General features: G+C 36.0%; 1 protein-coding gene across 1 annotated transcript; it reads left to right on the plus strand.

The window, feature by feature from the left end:
* The first annotated feature begins 6508 nt into the window (after positions 1 to 6508).
* On the plus strand, positions 6509 to 20700 carry LOC145674888 (uncharacterized). The gene is made up of 2 exons (XM_081745137.1): positions 6509 to 7168; positions 15994 to 20700. Exons 1-2 carry the CDS (start codon positions 6804 to 6806, stop codon positions 17666 to 17668), a joined length of 2040 nt encoding a protein of 679 aa, XP_081601263.1. The 5' UTR covers positions 6509 to 6803; the 3' UTR covers positions 17669 to 20700.
* Positions 20701 to 27088: the final 6388 nt, after the last annotated feature.

Below are 27088 nucleotides of genomic sequence, written 5' to 3' on the forward strand. Positions count from 1 at the left end.
TGGTTCGCAGAGCGTCATAGCATCACTGGTAGTTCATTGTCTTATTGGCTTGCTGCCAGCGTAAAACTCTTGAGTCAAGCTTGAATGGAACACTGAATGCCAGGTTGCACCCATGCAACTTTGTTACTGGAATCCAGTTTGTGGTATGCTTGCACGCTTTCCAACCAAGCCGGATGCTAGCTTACCGATTTCCAATGCAAGTTTACAGTATGCAGTTTCAAGTTGTCTCTGCTCGTATGGTCATCTATTCTGAACCGAGTTCTCTCAGTTTCTGACAGATCAAGTATGTAAGCGCACTAATGATGTTAGCCTGGTTTACCACACTCTTGCTGTTGATAAGTTCCAGCCGTTTAATTTGAATTCCAAGGCACATTCGCATTAAGTGTCGACAATTCAGGTCCGAGTCTGTCGTTTTGCCCGACATCATCAGTTCGTGGTGCAAGATACTCTTTAAATTCCACCAAACGCACAGCTTAATCTACCGTGGTGATGTGTAAGCTTTGCCAGAGATTGTAGAACTTCTGGCCTCTTCGACTTCAATCTTTCCCGTATATTGATGTTGTAGGTTATCTGCTTTTCATCACTTGTGATCAACTGTATTAAAAATGGCTCGAATTCGTTACGTTTCAGTAAGATTTTCAGATAAAATTTAATCGTGTATAATTCTTTGAGTCAGCTCATATGCCACTAAAGTGTCATGCTCTTTTTTCTACCTAGCTTTATTCAAATGACTTAATACTATTTGATGATGGACATTAGGTCATTGGTAATGTCATTAGTGCCGATCATATTTCTGGAATTTCCCCAGATTATCATCCACTTTTTCTGTGATTGGTCGCTCACAGCGAGTTGCATTCTGGACATTAAAATTTCTGGAACGAAAGCGACTGAATTGTGTTTTTGCTATTTTTCAACGTATCTTGTTCATAAACAACATTAATTTCATTGCAGACCTTCGCAGCATTTATATCTTTATCGCAATAAAATCGTAAGATGTAATGCAGCTTTGCCGAAAGCACACATATTTTCACGATATATCTTACGTCTGAATGTGAGAATTTCGATACATTTTCCATATACTTGCTTCAACCGTCGGCTAACGAATGATGTTAAGCCTTACTCGCTGAGAATCATATAATCTGAGATTAGGGATACTCACACCATCTTTTGTGCAAAAGGCTCACTACTTTTGAACTACCTGATAGTGAAAAAATGCACTGTTGCATCTTAGGAATTGAGATTCATAACAGCAAATTATTTTAGGTCTTCTCTTGGCCCTTTATCAATACATTTTCTACTACTACACCGCTCACTAAAACGTTTTTTATAGAAGGAAATGGGAGTACCCCGAGAAAATCCACGGACACGATGTTCTCCACGACAAGGTTACTTGGTCGGGGATGGAACCAAGGACCCTATGCACCAGAGGTAAGTGCTCTACCGCTGTGTTTTCCTGTCCCTCATAGCCATGTTCTAGTGATCAATGTAGTGGTAGAATAAACATTGATATGTGGCTCCAGGAGTGCCTGAAGTACATTGCTTAATAAATCTCAAGTGATGTAATGCAAAGTAGATTCAATTTTCTAATACTTAATTTTTTGAAAATATAAAATTCTATGTATCATATTACTTTTGTACTCAAAATATGAAGTATATCTTTTTCATTCCTTTCAGGCAGTGGGGAATTTCGGAATGGATATCATTGACAGTATTGCATGTATCTCAATAACATGCGTGACAGCAGTTTTCCAAAAGAGTACTTTAAAAGAAATTTTTAAGAAGATTGAATGCGGTGTCCTCTACTCTGTGAATATGAGTATCCATGTAGAACACTGACGCCAATCGTTAAGTCCGAGAGAGAGAGGCTTAGTGGAGATATAAATAATTATTCACAAGAGGACAACAAATGTAGCTGTGTGATTATTTGGAATGTGAAAAGTAAATCTTCGTGTTTTAAGAAGGAGTTGTCTGTATTAGTAGAAACAGTAATTGTAAAGTTTTACATTGTACTAACTTTATAGACTGAAATTGATTTAAACTAGTCGCAGAGTAAAACAATACGCTCATTGAAAGAACATTAACGTGTAACAGATTCGCACTCTTGGCTTCATAGCAAAATATATTATTGTACATTAATTACAACATGGTAGTGGAGATGATAATAATGAGGCCATAGAAATTGAACGTTTTATGTGAAATATGTTTGGATTGTAAAATAAAAAAGGAAATAAAAAATTAGTCTATCGAAATGTATGTAAATGCTATTTTGTATCTTCGAAGTTTGACCTTTTTAAATGGCATTATTTTATTTGATTGTATTGCATTTTTAGTATTCTCATTCTATTCTTCTATCCCGTCGGCTAAGTAAGACGATGGGATATAATGTGAAATAAATGTTCAGAGGCATTACATGATATGCATATTCTATCCTGCAGTTGCTTTAGCTAGCTTTAACATGTTAGACGGCTTTATTTTATTCACACTACTCTTAGGAGAGTGAAATTCTAAATATATATCACAGGCTATTATTAACTACATACAGAACTCTCTGGAATTGTCCATTAGATATCAATATAGTTTTTTTTTCATATAAATATTTTGAGTTTTTGTTGTATGTCATATATGGTGCATTGAGAATACAAAAGAATCAAGTACTTTCGTTTTTGTTCCTTTTAGATGCAATTCATGTTTGAGATATTTAATTGAAGTTCCCTTCATTGTTTATAGATTCATATGAAGATATTGTAAATACCTTTTGAATAAAAAAGTTTTGGTTCTAACCATGTACATAAAAGTACCTACAAACAGGTTTCTTCCTTTCTCAGCTTTCTGAAGACTTGATTCCGTTACGCTCTGAAAGCCTCATGATATTCGTAAAAGATCACCAAAAACCAATAAATTTATTTGTTCACGAATTATTGTCATAATGATTTGTTTTGGTTAGCGCATGTCCATAACAAAGGTAAATGATGGCACCAGAAAGTTCACTGATTATCTTCTGATATATTCTGCTCTCTTATTTTTTTGAGTATTGTGCATCTATTGTGTGCAAATTTATAATATGCATGCATATATACTTAGCTATATAGCATGAAGACTTTAAGAGCGAAAATCACGCACACGATTGCAGGATGCCCAGAAGTGTTGTTATTATTATTATTATTATTATTATTATTATTATTATTATTATTATTATTATTATATCTAGTTCAATTTAAAGCAAAGGGAATTTGAGGAACTGAGCTCGGGTGTAATCCTAGGAGTAGGCGAGATGAAAATGATAGGTTTATGTGGAAAATAACGAGAGTTTGAGAAACACATCCATACCCTATGGTAGGCGGTCCCAACAAGTAGCTTTGAGTCACAATCGCGTAGGAATGGATCGCACTGCATAAAACCGTTTTTACGATATCAGATGACCCATGCTTAAGAAAAAGAAGGGGTCCAGTATTTGGACATTTCCAGGTGAAATCAGTCACGTCACAACAAAAGAGTATGCAGAATAGTTACTTCACTCAGGCGACATAGCTGAAAAGTAATAGTGAAGAACTGACACAGCAAATACGAACACTATGTACAAAGTAATCTTAACAGAAGGAGCAATTGTGGACTGTCAAGGATGAAGTGCTTTCAATTCTTTTCGGAGGTGCTGTTACAGGCTTACAACCTGAAACGTGTCAAGCTAGAAAGGAACAGCAATATTAAGAGAAATTATATAGGTCACTTGTAACCATAGAAACGGTTCACTGCTTCTAATTGTAATCAAAACTAGCTCGTAGTGGCCACCTTTAACAAATTAGTATTTTTCGACATTTTCCACGCGTATACCCACCACACCTAACGTGCCTCTTCTCTATGGACAGACACGAGTTGGTGAATAGCACCCTATATATATATATATATATATATATATATATATATATATATATATATATATATATATATAAAAGTTCTAAGATATTTGCATCAAATTTTGCCGTTTTTAATAGACGTCAGGTTGTCTCCTCTCTCTGACTCGAATTTCTGAAGAGGTACTCGAACTTACATATGAATTCACGCATGGAACTTCGAGAAATAGGTAGGAAGAAAAGTCGTGTGTGGCAATGATACATGCAAAATTAAAAAAAAGGAAAGACATGCAAATATTGTGAACATACATATTTAAGCGCAAATGTTGACAAAATGGTGGGGTATCTGTGTTCTGGCTGTTACCCAACCTAATTTGTTTATAACATTTAGAAATTTAATTCGCCTTATGCAAAGTCGTTTTGACAAATGATTAGCGTCATGCTAAACGCCCGACATCTGCAGGAAACATATGTAAGTCGAACGCTTTAGTATGGTACTAATCACAAGCCAGAAGAACTCTGCATATGGCCCAGTTTTCTTTATCATCTCTGACGGGTATGATCATTTCTAATTCATTTTCGTACCCATTGATAATTAAATTGCATCAAAGTGTTGCAAATCACTCATCTTCTGCTCCAACTGATATTTGATTCTTAAATCTGCGCCTTAGTTTGTCTTTTAACAATTCACTTACATGAAGGAGGTTAATGCCAGCAGCCCGCCCCATTTTTTCCACACTGACCTAACACTAATTCGAGCTTACTACGACACACTGACCCGCCAGACTGATCCATCACGCAGCACCTATAACGAGGAATTTAACTGCTAGTGTTTCGAAGGATAGGTGGCGTTGTCGGCGGAAAACGAGTTTTACACGGGAATGACTTATCATACAGTGTTCAGCACTTAGTCCTGTATATGTATACCAAGTTTTATGCCGATCATCGTGTTCTAACCGAAGCATGTCCCTTGTAAGTAAAAATCATATGACTAGTTATATAAAAAATAGTCAACGAATTTTAATTTTTTTTAACCTCCGAATTGTTTAAATCCTAGAAGTATATCATAATAAATGAAAATAAAGTAATTTGTCATACTTTTCGTATAATTTGGAAATAAAATAAAGAAATGGAAATAAATTCCTTCCCGGAAATTGATATGCAAAAGAACAAAACGGGAATATTCCAGTTTTCTATTTTCCTTTCCACGGGAAATATTCCCACTGCCTATCACTACTCTTGAATGAGTTGACATTGGTAAAAATTAACATATTACAAATACAATAAACGAAAAAAATAACTAGTGCTATTTAATTTACAATGGAAAACAATGATGATATCAAAAGAAAAGTGCAAAGAAAACACACCAACCACTTTTCGTTCATTGTTACGCATATTATTATTATTATTATTATTATTATTATTATTATTATTATTATTATTATTATTATTATTATTATTATTATTATTATTATATAAGTCAGTGGTAGCTCATGCCTTCAACAAGTATACAACAGTGGCTTTAAACACATTATAAATTTCCAATGGTCTTTGTGAGGTCGGGCTTTATATGTGTGAAGAAGAAGAAGAAGATCTAATTTTTTTAATAAGCAACTATTCTGTATCATATTAAAACCGATCTTATATTTGATTGCAAGTACCGTCTATAACTGCCGGCAGAGTATCCTTGAAATATCGAGTAGAGTGGCCGTTATGGCGAGTGCATCGTGCTTTGTGTATCCTGTGATGACGAGAGTTGTGTGGGGTTTTCTATACATATTTACTAAACTTACACACTTTTTCTTCTCTTTACACGTTCATACATTCCCTTCCTTTTTCTGCACTTTTTCCCAGTCATTTTACACTCCACACTTTTCTCTACCTCTTGTTCTGTTGAACTTGGCCTTCAGCCCCCTTTGTCTGTTCTAAATTCTCTCCTTATTCTAACCTTTTCCTATTGTACCATATTTCTCTCCAAAAAATCACAGAAGAAACAATTAAAGAGAAAGCGCAGGAAAAGTGGTATGAAGAAGGTGTCAAGAAGAGCAGTTTGAAAGGAATATACACATACAAAAGGCGTTATGAGAAAATACGTTATATGAACAATGATTTGCGAAGCATCTTGCTTTTCAAAGCCAGGTCAGGGAGCCTTGAAACAGGGGTAAGATTGAAAAATTTAAGGAGGTGAACGAAAAATGTCAATTATGTTTTAAAGAAGATGAAACATTAAACACTTATTGTTAAAATGTGAAGAAAACCTAAAAATCAGGGAAAAATGGAAATGGATCGATGAAATGAAAAAGGAAGGAAATGTGGTTAAATTTGCTTGGAGGCTAGGCTTTAATGTAAATGCAAGGGAACAAAGTGAGAAAGAAATAGGAAAAAAACAAAGAACTTCTTGAATTTTGGTGGAAAAAGAAAATGGAAAACTTTAAATGAAAAAGGAGCAATACTTACTTTCTCTTTTTTGTTTTTTTCACGAACCAAACTGCCGAAGAAAAGAAGGAAAATATCTTGAACCTGAACCTGAACCTGAAATTTGACTTTTTCCCGATTGCGACACTTCTTTTTTCAAGTATTTTCGCTTTATCATACTTACTTTTTTCTATCTGTTTTATGACTTTGTACACATATTGTTACTTTTTTATCATTTTTCAACTATTCTAATCTTTACATTTTACACGATTAATTACCTTTCTAAATTGCCGATATTCTTGTTCAATACAGTGATAATGATACTATGCAAAACTTTTGTGATGCTTACTACAAACAAGCAATCAATTGCCGAGAGAGCAATTGTGGCTGATGAAGAAGAATAAGAGGAAGAAGAAGAATAATGGAAATATAAAGTTCCTTTTGTGAACGTACTTGTAAATGATTTCGTTAACACTGGCAACGTAAAATATAAGGGTAGTATAAAAACAGTGTTAAATTCTTATTATATTTCAATTCATAATGGCTGGTAAGGCGTCTGTTAAGTTGGAATTGATGTGCAAAGAAGAAATTGCTTATGACTTACCTCATGATGATCCGCTCGAAGGGAGAGGGTGGATATACGAACTAATGAATGATAACAAAGAGTTAATATTATCTACAACGGAAGGAGAGGTATCAGTGGACAAGGATACAGCTATGTGCTCTTTGGATGTGAAACTAAACGTTGATAGGGTGAAAACAGAATTAGCACTAGAAGAAAATCCTGCATTTGAAAGTAATATAGAAACGCTAAGAAAAATTGTGGTTCAGGAGACTTGCGCGTCGTATTCTAATGACTCCCAACAATTAACAACAAAAAGTTTAAATTCAGTTCGGCCAGAAAGGTAATGTTCAATTTTTCATTAACTAAGTGGCTCAGATTGATAACACGGTTACATGGTTTCGGAAATTTTGTTGGTTAAAAGCAATACTTCACGAGAAATATTTAGGTATGGGAGATATCATGAACGTAAGATTGTAGCCTACAATTTGGAAATGACATGGGACACATAGACTAGCTGCATACCAAATAAAAATAATAACAAGATTGATACCATCCATACAATTCTTATGTAGTTCATATCTTGATAAAATAATTTTCTTTATTATTGATTACACATTTCTCACTAATTGTTTCACATATTTAAAATATGGGTGCTCGACGATATTGTTTTATTTATATAGAGACTTATGTAAAATAACAAATAATGAGAATGGTAATTATCCTAAAATTTTACAAATTTAAACCTGTAATGTATTATATTCGAACATTAACTATGGACGTTTGTGATTTTATTTAGGATTTAGCCCAAATGGGTCTGGCCTCATTTTTCCGGCGGGCTTCGAAAGACATAAGTAAAATACAAGATAAAGAATATTTTAACCAACAATGGATGTTCATTATTTGTAGAGGTCCATACATCAGTCCAATTCATAGCTGCACTCATATTTTCAAGGAAGTCGACTTTTTACATTCCCAGGAATCTTTTTAAGGTATGCACCTGCATTTATCAATATGGGATCACTTTAAAGGCTTCGTGAACGTACATAATATATGACTTATTGAAAAAACAACGCTAACGAGCATGTGCTAGATGGCCGGTAAAAATAAGATTGCTATGCAGATTAGGGCATTACGCAGAATGTGGGTAAACAAGGATAGCGCAAAATTCTGTATTTAGGATGACTTACATGTCTTACGTGTTGAATGTGTTCTTGTACGTTCCTAAGTATTTTATAGGTAGCATGCTGAAATGCTTTCTTTGCTTGTTTATTTGTGTTCCAAAGTAACACAATACATTAGGGACGTAACTTCTTAATTATATGGATCCCTTCATTCCCAAACATTTTCATAGTTCTGTGTTATGATTTGCCACACTAAAATTTCATACTTCATTTCGCTTACAGTGGTTACTAGCTACCTTGACAAGGGGTTACTTTGCACATCGGGCATTACTTCGCACAAAATATGAACAGAGTTTCACAGTCCTCCGTCGGTAATACCATGAACTGTATACACTAAGTTTCAACTACCCCGTATGATAGAACATGTATCTTTATTTTGGTGTTAATGTTGGGGGTCAGCATCAGTTCTAATTACAGGGAGAGTTTGTTGTTGTGGTATGAAAATCAGTCACTGTAAGGACCGCGAAATTTTAAAAGAACTTCCGTCAATGTTAAGTCAGTTTCGTAATATTACACAATGTAACTTGCATTATACAACGTAACTAATTACTGTTTGAACATTTTAATACAAATAAATTAGTTAAACGGCGGTTAGGCCCTACGGAGCGCCATTCTGTGCGTAATTAGTTGACAACACAGGTTGTAAATCATTCATAAAAAATACAGATTAATGAATTGGATCCTAAAACCAACGGTGCTTACAATCTCTTACAGTTGAAGCTTGCAGGGTACCTGACGATTCGAATGAATCGCTTCTACCCTAAGACCTTACATACCACCCTAGTTGCATGCCTTCGGCATTCAAGTCATGACAAATTAGGGTTAATTTCCGAACCCCAATTGGGCTGTCAACATTCAGGCCTTGAGGAGGCATTTTAAGAAAATAAATATAATGAAGAGGACGACAAGAAATACACCCTGGGAGGAGATTTAATGCTACAGCCCCACATTTCAATTCATCAATTTTTTATCATTAGTATTACTTCAGGCCCGCTCGTACCTACAAAATTGGTAAGTTTACAAATGTAACCTTTTAAAGAGCGCTAGATAATTCTTATGTGTGGCTTACTAGCAATTGCACTTATCTTTATCGAGAATAAAGTCACATCCGAGAGCATTTGTCACAATAGTGAAACACAAGATAACAGTAATATTAACTTGTTCATTAAACATTATTGTTGTTCAGGGCCTACTCGTACGTAGCAATCTTAATATGTTCTCATAACATAAACCTGAATTTTACCATATACTGTCTAACTGACGTAGGCACTCCGTACTATCGATACATCATAGTATCCGGTGTTTATCGTAGTAAAGTGCGCCGTGGAATCGTAAACGGGCTACCTTTTTTCTTTTTCTTTAGATCGGTTTATGATTCCCGGCTCAAGAATACAAGAGTGTTTTTCAAACATCAAAAAGAATAACATTTAATTTACTTTCTCTAAATCCAAATCAAAACTCTAATTATTTTCTATAAATCCAAATCAAAACTAACTATTATATCAAAATCTAAAATCCGAACATCAATTTCATTACTATTATACTTTTCTCTAATTATGCCAAACATTAAAAGTTAGAAAAAAATTTTGAAATTTTAGTCAATTGCCGAATCTGCATATTAGCTGGGACCCAACCAGGCGTCGCACTGGTTTCATCACTTTAATTTTATAACGAAAGTAGGGATGTCCCTAAGCGATGAACTATATTTTAACCTTCAACTCTTCTTAACTTATAATATCGCTTTCTCTGAAGTCAATTAACATCAGTTATCATTAGTCACATTGAATGCACATTGACTTTTCATAGTAGACTGCATATATATATCGAACGACGAACAACTCAACGAGCAACTTTATCAAATTCAAGGTTATTGTCAATTACTTTCAATATTATACTAAATTGTGTTTAACTTACAGTATTTTGACGGCGACTTAATCTCACATTACAAATTTCGCATATTTTCTCATTATGCAATCACATCAGATGAAAAAGTTCACTATCTGAAGAGCACATTTTTTTAATTACCCAAAATTTTAACTTTATGATTAATTGTAGTTATTACTAGTACTTCTCTAATTATGTTCGTAATTATCTCTAATTGCCTAACATGTCTCTAAATGCTTGATTGTATGGGGACAGTTAATGTTAATATAAACATAAAGAAGAATGATTAAAAACTCAAGCAAAATTTGATAATAAAATTTTATTATGAAGTATGGTTCCCAAAACTGGAAAGACCTGAAAAAAAAAAATACAAAACTTAAACATCCTAATAAGAATTCGATACTGAAAGTCCGCATCCAAAACGGGACAGCCATACTTTTCCAAAGTGGTGGGGTATTATTACAATTTCAAAGTCCGAAATCGCGTTCTAAATCAATTACCTGTTTAAAACTTCCAATGCTGTCTTTCCTCTCCTTTCCACATTCATCTTTCATCTCCGAAAGCTGTAAGGAAACCATAAAACATGACATCTAAGTAAACTTACCTGATTGTAGAGCGATTTTGATGGTTTCTTGGACTGGTGCGTCAGTGGCGGTGGGCACACACTTTGATTCTGAAAAATAACCTTCGAAATTCGGGGAAATAAATAAATAAACAATAATCCTTTTTTCATAATCTAAAAGTTTAAAAGTTCAAATTCGGTATTTCTGATTTCTCATCTCTTCCGGGGTTTAGCCCGAGTTCGGGTGAAGTTAAGGTTTTTTGTGCTAAGATTTTAATTTTCCATCTGTGCCCGTTACGCTTGTAAGCTGTAATTTAGCACGGTTACGTGTACTTTTCCAGTTAGTTTTTTTTTTAATTTCGGAACTTTTCTCCTTTTTACAGCGTATGTACTAAACTTCCACGTAATGACACGCCTTCCTTTACGACGTTTGGATTTACGCTGCATTGCGATACAAGTCATAAATTTCTTTTTAGGTTTGCGCTTACTATTACTATATTTTGCCATGTAGTGTACTATGCAATGTTCGTGCGTGTTTTCGCCTAAGCTTTTTGTGCTCTTCGGAGTCCATGTATACTTCTTCCGCATGTTTGACTCGAAATAACCTCGCCTACAGCTCGACTTTAATTTGCATGTAGTTCGTCTTTGACCGAGTTTAGTGCGTTCCGAATTACGCTTACCAAGGCTCTTTCCTTTTATTCTCAACTTATTTTCTACTGCACGCCTAATGTGTGGTTGTGCGTGCTCAGAATACACTGTACGAGGAGGACGAACATTGTTTTCATCATGAGCAATCAACTTGTCTACATTTTGAGTAGCACTACACTTAAATTTTCGCTCTTTACAATTTCGCAATAGTGAAGTACTAGCTTGAAAATTCAAACATTTCGGCAACTGAAAATTAATAAATGTTGCATCTGATGTACTGATATGATCACGTCTGCTCACTTTAATTTTACTGATTATGCTCCTCGAAATCGAGTTTACGTTAATAATGTATTTTGAAAACTCAACTGGGTATCATTGGCCATCTTATTTTTCTTCTTAACCTTGCTGTTACATTTCGGTTCTATAACGGAAATATACTTTCGAATGCGTGTGCTTTATTGGAAGTGTTACTTTTACGCTTCTTTACGGTAAACATTTCCGACCGATATATTATATACGAGACCTTCACTACGTAAAACACAATTCGCTTGGCGGGTCTATTGTGAATTTGAAGTCGTTTCCTTCTACAATACTCAAAGCTGATAAAGTCGGAATAGATTTGCAGCACTAAAATGCAACTTACGTTAGACATACACTGTTACAAAGACAAATTTGAATTTGTTAAGTCGCGCAAAACCATTTATCTGCGACACAAAACCGAAAACACTGTAACTTCGTTATCACACAAAATCATCAATTGAACTCTCAAGTCTTCCCTGGCTTTTTCGAGAGGGTGGATACACGCAACCTGAACGCTACCGCTTATCATGTGTGAAACATCGGTATTCCTTGCCGGCAAAACAATTACATTAGAAACAATTGTCTAGAGGTACTTGTAACGATTCTTCTTTTTAGCTATCTCTACACTGCATATTTCCTTTTCCTGACTGTAATCGACTTTCTGGTTTATTTGGCACATATCTTTCCCAACTTGGGCCGCCTTGAATTCAAGAGTATTTACGGTTTCTTTTCGCCTTGCACTCTTTTATTTTGTTGGTTTGCCTACACTCAAACTGTGCCGTTCGCATGTATTCATAGAACACAGTGAGACCTTTCTTTCATTCCGCTACACTATTTTTAAACTCAGCAGTTACTGAATCAACATGATTGGCCGCGTTAACTAATTCAGAGCGTACTTCAGTTAAGGAGTTATTGGCTACTTTGATATTATTACGTAAGCTGTCTGCTTTGGCATTCAATTCGCTCTTTCCTATGTTCCCAAATCGTTTCTGTTACAGGCTTTTGAAGTTCACCTACTGATTCATGTATTTTTTGTCCTAGACATCCAATATTCATTACCATTTTTGAGCAATGGTTTCTAATTGTTTCTCTAATTCCTCTGTCAACATTGCTTGAAATTGTTGTAAAACACTAGCCTCCATATTGATATGAATTACGAGCAACTAATTCAAAGTACAAAAATATAAATGTGTGAGTTTAATACGAAAATAAGAAACATGCACTTAAAACATGAAACACTAAGAATTTTGATATTACGACCATTAGATACCAATCCTTTTTTTCACAACTCAGGTTTCACTTTGCGAAGTGCTTCAATATAAAATTAACACAGATATAAACTAGTACCATATATTAAATATTTTCATTAACTATTCTATCAGGCCTTGATTCCATTTTGTACTAATACACAATAACACACTCAGCAAGGCCATGTGATAATATTTGAAAAACAGTATCACGTGACAGTTTCTACACAATAACTGTGTCTTCATCAGACTTCCACTCCTACTGGCTGCTGGGAGTTGGTCATCACTTATATATACTGTCCGGAGATCAGTTTTTATTAGATTCCGCCCCTTCTTTAAAGAGTAACACTTGTCTGGCTTTCACTTTCACTTTTTAGCAGCACACGTGTCCAATTAAAGGTTTACTTTTTTCCGCTGGATGCGTGCTGTCCTCTAATTATCCTTATTTTCCTTGTTATTTTGTTTCTCTTTATTTCTTCTTCCTTTTTATTCCTTCTTCTTTAAGCACAATCTTCTCTCACTCCTTATTTGTCGAGAATCCTGCATTCCAGTTCATCACCTTGCCTCCTGCTTTCATAATCTCTCTGGCTTCCTTTCATTTTCTCACCAAAATCCTGTTCTCTACTTTTATGACCTCTGATCCTTCCCACCCTATCCTGTGGTTTGTTTTTTTCTGATGCTTGTATATCGCATTGTTGTCCATTTTCAATCTTACATCATCCTGGTGCTGTTTAATCCTTGTTTTGCATTTTTTTGTTTCTCCTACTTAAATTTTGTTACACTCCTCGCATCCTACTTTATATATTACTCCCCCTTGATCTTTGTTCGCTATTGCTTTTCTCTTTTTTCTTCTGACTAGTTCAATTATTCTGCTTCCTCTTTTCCTGTACGTCCTAATTCCTGCTTTCCGAAACATTCTCTATATGTTCTCTGTTTGTTTGCACAGTTATTGTGTTGAAACTGTCACGTGATACCGTTTTCTTTTTACATATTATCAAATAGCTTTGCTCAGTGTATTATTGTGTACTAGTATTGAAACATTTACTCTTATTCATAAATGCACATGAAGGTGCATAGTGTAAAACATGTATGTATGTGTGTATACTCAATCAGCTGTTTGCTATCCACTCACATCTACATAGAATTAAAAATCAAGAAGAAAAATTTTTATGAGCTACATTAATCTCTCTGTTGCTCTCAAGGTCAAAACATATTTACTTAACTTACATGAAAAATCTACATTACTAAGTTCTTGCTTTTATCTATCACTCTCCTTTATTTTTAATTAATTGTGTTCGCTGAGGATCTGATGGAAATTGACTGTCGACACTAGGCTAATCAGATTCAAAACCCAACACGTTATATATATAACTAATGGTATTGTAAAAGCAGTTGTAGGAAGATTGCTATAATTTAATCCGGAAAACGCTCGCCATGTGGTTGAAATCGTGTTTTTTGGTAGTTGTTAGATTCTTGTAAATAAAATCGTAACCTTCACATTGATTTTCGTCTTTTTCCCAAGATTTTTCACTTGTTTATTGCATTTATCCCAGCTTTGCTACGGCAGTGGGACGTAATATTGAGGTCTCAAATATTCAGTAATAGTAATAATAATAATAATAGTATAATAGTATAGGTTCCGTATGAGGACACATTGTATTAAAGCCTGTAAAATAACCCGTAGCGTAAGCCATAAGTTACAAAATAGTCGGGATTGGAGAGAAGTGTCAGGACCAACAGCACATACCCTCTCGATACGTTCCTACAACTAGCTACATGTAAAAACGGAAAGTTTCCCTACAACGACCTAAATGTTATAAAGGAAAGTTACATGTTATAACGGAAAGTTTCGAGGTAATTTTCGTGCAGAAAGTACGGATTCTGAACTCACAAGAGCCGTAATTACAGTTGTTTTTAAGTAATGGTTATGCTGGCTAAGCTACAGAAGATGTCGAAGGGGTTTCGGGAAGGGGGTTCCGTACCATCATGAGACACCTCTACTGCTACTCAGATTTAAACGAAAGATTTCCGCTAATATTTCGTGTAGAATATATTCTACTGTACGTTTTCAGGAAAAAAAACTGTAAAAAAAAGAACTGAATATAATTGAAAACTAAAGCTTGTAATAAACTAACTTGTGAAGTGTGAAGATGTAATTAAAAAAGCTTTGCTACAAAAATATATACACAGACCATAATTCAGTGAGCTCTGAAATACAAACTAACAAAATGATGTATAAGATTCAGTCTACAGAGCAATTGTTGATTAAAGAGTGGCATACACTATTTCTAGAATCGAGATAAGTTTGAGAAATGTTTACGATAGTTTTGGTCTCGTCTCGATTCTCATCTCCAAAGCATGACTATAGTGTGAGTTAACCTTGCCCCGTCTCGAATTAAAATGTTTCATCCCGATTTTGTTTGGTTTGTTTTAGAATCGAGATGAGAAATTCGTCTTTTCATGGGCAACATTACGCAAAACCGAAATATATATATATATATATATATATATATATATATATATATATTTGCCTAATATCGCGTTTCTGCTTGTAATGGTACGACCTGAGCGATAATAAGTTTTTAATTTTTAAGTATTCTTCGAGATAATTGTTATTATTATTAGTGTTACTCCTGAAAACTTGATATTTCAAGTGCTGAAACCTACGAGTATTCAAATATTTGAATGTAATGAAGCGTGTGTTATCGCCGATCTGTTTCCATCAAAATTCCTAAAGTAAAAAAAAAAAAAAAATGCTTGACGTGTATTCGATCGAAGATTCTCGAGATTACTAGTCAAGCCCCTAGACCACTGAACCACGATCACAACGCTGTAAATGATTCGTCTGTATTTTTGTTACTTTAAGTTTCTTTGCCTCAGCTTGGAAAGTTGTATGTAATTTTTTAATTGGTTTCAAAACGCCTTTCGTGTTCCTCTTATGTTGATATAAGTGAATGATCTTCGGTACAGTTTCTATTAATACATTGAGTTGTTCTTAAACCTTTGGATCGCATGTTGGTATTTTCTCCACACGAAACTACAGATAAGACAGATTTAATTCTCATGCTGTGCATTTGTGTCAAGGCAGCCGTCAATTCCTGGTAAGACTTATGTCCGCCACGATATAAAGGATAGTTTCATTTGATATAGTGAATCAAACTACAGCAACTTATTTTGAGACAATAGTGATATGGTACTCCATTTCATATTTCTACAATATTTAGTGTAATGAAACATGTAATATAGCGTAACTTTATCGTGTAATATAGCGAATGATTACATGTTTTCTTGCTACTTAATCATTATAACCATTAAATTTCATTGTTTGTTGAATTTGTTACAGGCGCGATAACATCTTTGCTTTCTACGGAGAAGGGAATACGTTTACTACATTGAATAAAGCTATTTCTCATTCTTATGAGGAATCTGATACTTCGACGCAGTTGGGCAAAGGATTTCATGGATCACGTTTGACAACAAGTATGGTGACGCCTGAAAGTGAAAAGCGTCGTACGTACCATAATAGTGATAAACGCTCTAATCAAAGTTCAACTATGTCAAGTGGTGAGTTTGTGCATTCAGGTGAAAAATCTCACGTATGTGGAGTATGTGGAAAGGAATCTAGAGTATGTTCAACTTTGGCTACGCACATGGTGATTCATACAGGAGGAAAACTACACACGTGCCAAGAGTGTGGCAATACATTAAATCAACGTTCAACTTTGGCTACACACATGTTAATCCACTCAGGAGAGGAACCTCACACGTGCCAAGAGTGTCGTAAAGCATTTACTCGTCGTTCACATTTAGTTACACACATGTTAATCCACACAGGAGAAAAACCTCACACGTGCCAAGAGTGTGGTAAGGCATTTACTCAAAGTTCAAATTTCACTAGACACATGTTAAAACACACAGGAGAAAAATCTTATACGTGCCACGAGTGTGGTCGGGCATTTACGCATCGTTCATATTTGGCTACACACATGTTATTGCACACAGGAGAAAAACCTCACACATGCCAAGAGTGTGGTAAGGCATTTACTCAAAGTTCAAATTTGACTAAACATATGTTAATACACACAGGAGAAAAACCTCACACTTGCCACGAGTGTCGTAGGGCATTTACGCATCGTTCACATTTGGCTAGACATATGTTATTGCACACAGGAGAAAAACCTCACATGTGCCAAGAGTGTGGTAAAGCATTTACTCATCGTTCAAATTTGGCTGCACACATGTTAATCCACTCAGGAGAAAAACCTCACACGTGCCAAGAGTGTGGTAAGGCATTTACGCATCGTTCACATTTGGCTAGACACATGTTATTGCACTCAGGAGAAAATCCTCACACGTGCCAAGAGTGTGGTAAGGCATTTACTCGTCGTTCACATTTGGCTACACACATGTTAATCCACACAGGAGAAAGAACCCACATGTGCCAAGAGTGTGGTAAGGCATTTATTCATCGTTCACATTTGGCTAAACATATGCTAATCCACACAGGAGAAAAACCTCACACTTGCCAAGAGTGTCGTAAAGCATTTTCTCGTCGTTCAAATTTGGCTAGACATATTTTAATCCACACAGGAGAAAGAACTAACAAGTGCCTAGAGTGTGGTAAGTCATTTATTCATCGTTCACATTTGGCTAAACATATGCTAATCCACACAGGAGAAAAACCTCACACTTGCCAAGAGTGTCGTAAAGCATTTACTCTTCGTTCACATTTGGCTAGACATATGTTAATCCACACAGGAGAAAGAACTTACAAGTGCCTAGAGTGTGGTAAGGCATTTGCTGATCGTTCAAATTTGGCTAGGCACATATTAATCCACACAGGAGAAAGAAGTCATATGTGCCAGGAGTGTGGTAGGGCATTTACTCAACGTTCACATTTGAGTAAACACATGTTAATCCATACAGGAGAAAGAAGTCACATGTGCCGGGAGTGTGGAAAGGCATTTACTCAACCTTCACATTTGGCTAAACACATGTTAATGCACACAGGAGAATAACCTCACACGTGCCATTAGTGTGATAAGGCATTTAGTCAACGTTCAAGTGTAGGTGCACACATGTTAGTCCACACAGAAGAAACTTACACGTGCCAAGCGTGTGGTAAACGATTTAGACTAGGTTCAAGTGTGGCTACATTTATTTAATTGACACAGGAGAAAAATATTACACATACCAAGAGTGTGGTAAGGCATTTAATCGAGGTTCCAGTTTGGCTGCACACATGTTAATACAAACACGTGCCAAGAGTGTGGTAAGAAAAATTAATTCAATCTTCAAGTTTGGCTACACACATGTCAATTCTCAGAGGAACAAAATATCACACAATCTACGAGTGTGATGGCGAATTTAAATATCGTTTAAGTTTGGTTACACACATGCTAATCCATGGAGGAAAAAAAAAGGTCACGTATACTAAGAGTTTGGTTAGAAGTTTAATCGAAGTTCAACTCTGGCTACACATGTTAATATGCATTAAAGTATGCATTAATATGCCCTGAGTGTGGTATGTCATTTGATATACGTTGAAGTTTGGCTGCAAACCTGTTAGTGCACTCAGGAGTAAAACATCATACATGTAAAGAGTGTGGTAGGGCATTTAATCTACGTTCGAAATTGGCTACACATATATGAATCCACACAGTAGCAAAATCTCACCTTGCAAAAATCCTGGAACAGAATGTAATGTACGTTCATACGTGCTGAGTCACACGGGATCATAACCTCACGCGTGAGAGGTGTGGAAGACGATATAGTCTACGGTCAAAACTTGAAATTCAGTTGAACACAAGTCAGTCACCAAAGAGATGCAAAGAGCTTAGCAAGGCATTTACTCAAGGTTTACATATTGCAAAGTAAATGATAATCCACTAAGGACAAAAATTTCAAACGTGCGGAGTGTTTATATGAGATGTCGCATTCTCTTGGAGGAATAGAGATGGTATAATCTAAGCTGTTATTTTTACTCGTGCTATGAAAATTGTACTATTCCAAATTGAGTGCTTGAGTAGAATAGTCGACAAACGGATGTCATTTGTGTCTGACGTTATCCCATGTTTATTGTAGATCCCTATCTAAGCTCAAGTTATAGTCACCAAAATGAGCAACTTTGTCACCTTCTGACAACATCTGGAAATGATTCGTGGCATCTTTCAAGTAAACTTTGAGCACTGTTCCTATATGGTCTGCAGAAACATCCGACGAAGATTGTTTTTGGACACACTTACCTCTGCTCAAATAGTTACACACTCACGTACGAGATCATTCTGTGCTCTGCTGCCCCATTTATTTTAATACTACAAACAATCCGTCCCTATGGTCTTGCGGTCGATTATCTATGTAGAGAAGTGGTTGAGAAACGACATTCCACTGTTCCTTATCGATATTTTCAGACATGTTTCGCTCAATACTAAACAGCCATATTTACGGCAAAGTCTCTAAAATTGTTTGTAACACTTTGTACATTTTTGTAGTATAGTTTAAAGGTGGTTTTCTGTTCACTGCACATTTTAGCAGCATTCTACTGTACATCACCACGTTAAACGCAGAATATAAAATATCTGATTTGGCACACTTCTCTAGCGTGGGATCACGTTGTCCAAGTCACTCTCACTCTTTTCTTGCCATCTGAGTTGAACATTGTAAATTATTTTAATTGAGTGTTCTCTGCCAATAAATGATAACGATATTTCACTGCATCTCCTATTGTCAAACGCAGACTCTAGCCGTTCCCTTGCTACTGGGTTCACCACTGGGTTGCCTTACTACAGATTTACAGTGTGCATAGCTTCATTATTCAAAATCTATAAAAAAAAAAAACTGTTGACCTTCTAACTAAAAGTTTTCCACATACCTTTCATTGTCCGATTACCTAGTCCCACTCTGGGGCTATACCAATGCATAACTTGTCCATATTACAGTAATATAGCAAAAAAGTAAATCTCACGTATATCAACAAACGCTTCCCAACTCAGCACCCTTTATTCATGCAATATATACTACCTCACTTTAGACCCCACACCAAATCGCTATCAGCATACTCCTTTTCCCTAATATTTACGCTCTGCCAGTACACTTTACCCTCGTGAGATTCTTTGTTCTTAACCATATAGTGGTAAGGTGAAAAAAATTTTTATGAATGGTAACATTTTGCCTCATGGACCCAGGAACATTTTTGTCTGATAAGATGTGAACTAGGATTTAAATTTGTATTATATTTACAATATTAAATACAAACACCAGACAGTGGATACGCTTTAAGCGAAACTGTACATTTTTATTGAGGCAATACCTTTCTTGTTAAAATTAAGTTCGATAATTATGTGAGTATTTTATTGCTTAAATACCGGTACTGAAAATAAAATATTTATTAACTAGAAAGGAGTAAACCAGGATTTCTCCTAATAGCGGTATATTCACGTTTCAATTCTGCAGCAGTCTCCACACATCATTTTTGCGTGACTTAGGCAAAACCACTTACAGCACTTTTGGCAAGATATCTGGCCTTACTGTGTTTATACATGTAACATCGTCCTCGCTTTCCTACATGAGGAGCTACAGAAGCATCTTCTAGAGTCAATCCGAAAAACCTTGCTGTGTTCGCTGAATGTATAACATTACTATTAGTCGGTTCTACATTTTAGAAGTGATAAAATCACGTTATTTCCCATCGTGTAGTATTTCTTTCTTCGTCATATTCAGTAGGTATCTGGTCTACTATGTCCACCCCACCTTTATTATCGTTGTAAAATGTGACGATATCTGGCTTTCTGTTATCTCTGGTACTCTCATCTAATTTGACGTCATTGTGCATACTTGAGATCAGCACTAAACACAGATTTTTCTTAGATGCATACGAACCAATGGTGCAGTTCTAATGAAAACCAAATACACTACTGTATTATTTCCTCCGTTTGGCATTCACAAACGCGGGGGCAACTCTCTTGTTTTTACGAATTGTCCCTATAATAGTTAACTTACTGTCTCATTCCATTTATTTAACCAAATTGCAGCTTGTAAACCGATTATTGTAAAAAGGTTTCTTTGCAAGATGAACCATGAATCTGTTGACACAATCTCTTCACTACTTCTTCAGGTTTGTTATCTATCTGGAACGGGCCTTCTGGTTGTGTTCTCACATACACTTCTATATTTGTTGTGTAGTATAATGTTTCACCAACAAGAATAAAAATTTTAATTCCACATTTTGGAGGTCTTTTAGGCATGTAAATACGAAATCCACATCTTCCCCGGAAACCGACAAGTGTCTCACCCAAAGTTGCTAACATACCAAATAAGAAAACTGATATTGCAGTTGTTTACAAATAATTCAAAAAAAGTCACGAATTGGGGCTAATCTGGGGCTGAAGGTTATATCTGATTATGTTATTCATTAGCATCTTCCACTTTTTCATCCATCATATCCTGCACAGTAATCACTTTCTGCTCAGTTTGGCTTCTCCGTTTCCCATCATCACATAGAGATGACCCTACGCAAAAGACACTTTCATTTTTCTGATTAACAATACACATGTGTTAACTTGTGCTTCGCAGTTCCCCTCATTCTCCGTCCTCGTTATCCCTTTACTCATTTTTTATTTTCTCTAATTGTATTGTATTTATATTGAATCAATCTGTCTATATTAAGTTGTGTTATATATGTTTACTTACATTATAATGCTAAGGATCAAAGTTCCATACGCCCATTTTTCTTTTTCTTTTTGATTTTTTGTTAGTTTTTATACCGTATAATTGTAAAATTTCGGTAGAGCACAGATCTCCACTTACACTTTGTAAATTAATTCTTTTCCATCACTCACGTTACAGAGGGCGTAACCTTCTCATAGGTTGCTAGCCACTTTGGTTTGCCGGTAAAACGTAGTGCATTCACATACTTTCTCAGCTGGCGCGCATGTAGTGAGGCGTAGCTGCCAAGTCTAGACTCTATTTAATGCACTCATGTGGGCGCACAGTGATGCTAATTCATTAACAGGCGACAGGTTGCAAGAAATTGAGAGTTTTCACGAGCGTACTGGCTGGAGTACACAAGTAGTATAATTTTTGATCATCATTATTATCATTTTCACTCTTATCCTGTTCTCGTCTCATAGTTTAGGATACTGTTTCAGTTCGGTTATTAGGCCGCACATGATAATTGACGATGAAAAGTCTTTCATACATCCTTTGAAGATAAAATTGCCGGGGTGGCTCAGTTGTAAAGCGTTCACCTCTGATGCATGGGGTCTCGGGTCCAAACCCTGCTCCCGCCAAGTTAACTTTGTGGTGGACAAACACCGTGTGCTTGGGTTTCCTCGGAGTTCTCCAGTTTCCTCCCACTTTCTTCATTACACAATTTCATTCATGCTCAGCATACACTGAACCAAGTTCCCAGAGTTCTCGTTCTCCGACCAGTGGCAACCCCCAAGCATCATCAACAAGTTCACCACCATTTAAGAAGCATACAAATGCACATAGCATCTTGAGCTCCGACTCTGACTTCAACCAGCTTATCCTCCTCTGCAGCCTGTCTACAGCTTGCTACAGCAAAACTACAATCCAAAGTACTTTAGTTCTAAGGTTTTACTTCTCTAACTTCTCCAGTATCGGCAACGCAAAGATATTTCGCAAATGGTAGAAACAAATCAATGGATTCATCATTAAATCACAGTCGGCTAACTTCGCAAAATAATTCGTGACAATCCAGTTTCGAAATGTCCAAGAAAACTGCAACTTTAACTTCTCTCAACAACATCCGACACCAGCAACCTCAGCCACATACCATGTCAATAGTATTACGATGGGTCCCTCTATCTATAACACTTGATATATAGGCTGAACTTCCTGAAGTGGGACACACCTTTAATAATGCATCCGTATTCGAAACAATCAGGGACCAACGTACATAGTTCGAATTCTGAGAACATCAGAGGATACTATCAACGACCTTTTGCATAAACAAATCTTAATTTTCAAGAAGAGACGCCGATTTGAACAATCCTGCTCATTACGACCAATTCCTCTCCCAGGCAGTGTTGACACAGTCCTAGGTCTGGAGTGGGCTGAAAGATAGTACCAAATTGGAACAAAAAGGGCTGAATTAATTACTTTATGCCAGTGTGATACATGGCTCTATAACACGAAACTAAAAGAGGTAAAGTTCTAGAAGACCCACCCCCCTCTTCCAAGAGTACAAATCAAGACACTACTCTTTTTAAAAATTACTTTTCAAAGGCATCCAAGGAGCTCCTTCGTGGCTAAGCGGTTAGCGTACGCGCCTTTGGCGTGGGAGACCTGGGTTCGATTCCCGGTGGGAGCTCATATAGTTCGAATTCCACGTTAATCAGTAGGTCCATGTCTCATATAGCTTCGCTGCTGAACGGGACGTTAAACTCAGTTAACTCAAAGACATCCAAAATGTAGGGCCCCGAAAAACCGTGGAAGTAAATGAAACTTTTCTCACATGTAGGAAATATAACAGAGGCCGCAAATTAAAAGGGAAAACGCAGTGTCGGATCTACCTAGGTAGAAGGTAAAAACGGGGGCCAGGCACAACTCAGGCTATGATAAGTAGTTATATAATGAGTTTACTATAAACTTTCAAAAATATATATGTAATAGATTAAATTATTTTTGTCACCTAAAAAAGTGGGGGATAGGCCCCCGGCACCAGGCTAGATCCGCCACTGGTAAAACGGTTATCGTCTTCGGTATGTATTGTAAGAAAATTAAACCCGCCTTTATTTCAAAGTGAAATAAACCAAAGCGGCATTCTGGTCATATATGAAAAATATATATATAAAGCGAGGAACAAATTAATCATCTCCGAGTTCGTGTGTAAAGAGTACGTTAACATAAAATAATAAAGTATAATTATCCACCGTATTCTCGCTTATGTTAAGACCGAAGGAGGATAATAGAATGTAAGGAGAATATAAGGTAAGTAAACTGACATTTGTAGAAAATGTAAAACCGGTCCAGGGTCCTAGAACCTTCCCTGAAAGACATCACAACACATTATTAATCATTTTAAGTCACAATGGTATGAGTAACGTGAGCTGTAGGAAAAGTCTTACTGACACTTTTGAAAATGTGACAAGTACTTGTTAAATGATGCTGACTTGAGTAGAATTGTACCAACTTTTTCACAAAAAGGGCTGAAAATGCCAGCGTGGTACCAACAGGCCGATGAATGACAAAAAGGGCTGAATTTGGTACAATTGTACCAAATGTGGCAACACTGCTCCCAGGTAAACGCTGTCAAGAAAATAAAGTACATCCTATTAACAGATGCAACCTATGAACATGTTATCCTACAAAGAGGTGCACACTTTTCCTCTTCCTATGGAAACTGTCCGAATCTGCAACAAGTTCCAATCTGCAAAACTTGGTATCAATTCCCGCCTCCGAGATACAGCTACAATTGCAAGTCTCGGCTTGCTCCAGAAGAATTCAGGCCGAAACTTGTAGTACCACTATTGACTCATTATGTTCAAAATCGAAAAGGTGAGACTTCGAAAGACTAATCAATTTCTTTATATGCATAAACTATTAGCATTTGTCACCCACACTCTTCAAAACGTTCATCTTTTGCACAACCATTAATATTAAAACATGTTCAGCACGCAGCTCGCAACATTCTTCACCTCGATTTTCATGACACTTACAGTGGTTCGTACGTGCACTTTCATGTATCTCCACCCGAAACAACTATTTAACTTCATAGTGATCATGTATCTAGTTATTTGACTATGACTTTCATTTCTATTTCTCAACATTCTCTTGTACTTACCTCATAAACTCATATTTTAACAACTATTATACGAGGAACAATTTGACACTTTACTTATCAGTAAAACGCATCTCTCTCCCAAACTTAATTGCAAATTTACCGGCTATCAACTCATTCCACACGATATGAAGCTTCCGGCTCGATGCGCCACTAGCGGCGTTACAATACTATTTTATCCTTACACATGTAAAATTTTCACATAAGTAGAAGCTTTGCTTTATATATACTTAAACACAAACAAAATATTTGCTGAGCAAAACAATATATTCATATAAAAATATTACATACGTGTTACAGTTTCGCCAACTAACATTTTGGCTTCATCAGACACTATGAGATACATGAGAAGCGTGCAGTCTTATATACACACAAGAGCTGAGATATCTTGCTTCTGATTGGCTCCTGGCAGCAGCCAATCCACTTCAAGTATTCTAATTCGTATTTACCTATACCGAGGCTTCCTATCTGTTGTAAATTACACACACACATCAAAAGGACGATCTTAGCACAAATAATCTAAACTAACAAATAATTGGCATAAATAATTAAATAATAATATAAATATATATAAATACACATAAATAAATAAATATATAAATAAACAGATAAACATACATTTACTCATACGCTTAAAAAGACGACACACACATACAGTATATACTAGTGGTAGGCACAGAAACCGGTTTTTCGGTTTCCGGCTCCCAAAGAAAACTAAACCGGCTTTTCAAAATCTCAAAACCGGTTTTCTCCAAAAAAAAACCGGTTTCGGTTTCCCAAAAAAACGGTATCGGTTTTCTTCAGAACACGGTTTCGGTTTTCTTCATTTCCGGCTCGGTTTTCATCGAAACTTGTTTCGGTTTTCTCCAAAACCGGTTCTTCTATTCTTCAAAAACCGGTACGGTTTTTCTACTGAAACCAATTTCGGTTTTCCCCCCCCCCCCCCTTCAAAGCCTGTTCAGTTTTTCATCAAAACCTGTATCAGTTTTTTTCCAAAACTGTTTCCATTTCTGACCAGAATATTTTTCGTTGTTCTCCGGAGCCCATTTCCTTTCCACAGATAATTTTATGTGTTTTCCAGAACAGTTTTGAGTTTTAGTTTTTACTAAAACCATTGCGATGTTTACCGAATCCGGTATTGGTTCCTTGAGAATCTACATATGTCTTAGATCTTCAAATCGGCTTAGTTTTCAATCAAAATTGGCTTCCGTTTTCATCAAGAACTACCTTTGAGCTTCTACTTAAATCCAGTTTGAACTTTCATCAAAACCCAGTTGGGATTTTTGTTATAACGGTATTTTATTATTATTATTATTATTAGTTACGCTTAAAAACATGCTTTTCCTTCGATTCAATATTCACTCTTCTGTAAACTTCTAGTTGTTTCGAATACAATTACCTTCCTTATTATCAATAGATTTTCAGAACCTGGATTTATTTTAATTAGACTAGCTTAGCCTGCACTCTCTACACAGCGCATCATTCACATATGAGCATGAATCTCCTTGTCATTCCTCACAACATCTGTACATATCCCCTTATAGACACAAATGAAAGACGTCTTGATAAAAATCGGCAAGGGGTACCACAAAGGAGAGATTTTTTCACTATCTCGCACCGTTTGCAAGATTGAGCCTACTTCTGGTTGGAATTTCTAATTCATGTATGATCAGTGCTTTCTTTCTTCTTGCATGCAGTATGTAATAAGCAAATACATTACATACACAATTTATTACAATGCCACTGATATATGGTGTTCATTAGCAAAACGTTCTACATATTAAAGATTCCCCATCACTCGAGAAATAGTTTTCTTCGATTTTCATTATCAATTGGTCATGAAACAAACGCCTGAGAGATATACAACCACTATATACAAACATGTTGTGTTGGAGTGTATAACTTATAGAATGTGTTATTTTTTAAAATGTCAACACTTCCAGTGTACCCTAAAAAATGTATTAAAGAAATAATGGCCATGTTTTTTAAATATTCAATTGGAACTGGGACAATCTACACAAAATTTGGAATCGACCAGCAAAAATGGCACGATTCTAGCACTTGCGGTTTTCGAGATCTCATTGTCAAAAGGATTGGAGACAAACATACAAACTTTTTTTTGCACGCAAACATATAAACGTAGCATTTTAATATATAGATATTTATAGTCACAAGTGATCAATTTAATGGGGAGAATACCGAAATGAAACACTATGCCCTGTGTGATAGAGTAGCGTAATATTATGTAGTAGAAAGAAGAAATGGTAATACTAGTACAAAAATTGCTTGATTTATTGTCTTCACGAATAAAGACAGACGGAGGCATCCCTTTGGAGGCTCATCTACCGCCTTTTCAAAAGTTACTGTGTATTGTTTCTTTGAAACAGCTCTTTCTTAGTACCGTCGTTGAATTAATCTACTATAGCGAACTTTTTGGCTTGTTTGAGAACTGGATACCGAAAGTCCGGATAACTATTTACCAGTAAGAAATTGAAATGTATGTAGGCCTATTGGTGTTCATTTCCTGGACTCAGAGTACAAAATTATTGTGTAAATCAATTTTTTCAAGCGCTCTGAACCCTCATTCACTAGCGGTTTTCGAGCTCGACACAACGTAATATTTGCGTTTAGTTTG

This window comes from Thermobia domestica, chromosome 18 (genome assembly GCF_964235325.1).
Source record: "Thermobia domestica chromosome 18, izTheDome1.hap1.1, whole genome shotgun sequence".
NCBI classification, from domain to species: Eukaryota; Metazoa; Arthropoda; class Insecta; order Zygentoma; family Lepismatidae; genus Thermobia; species Thermobia domestica.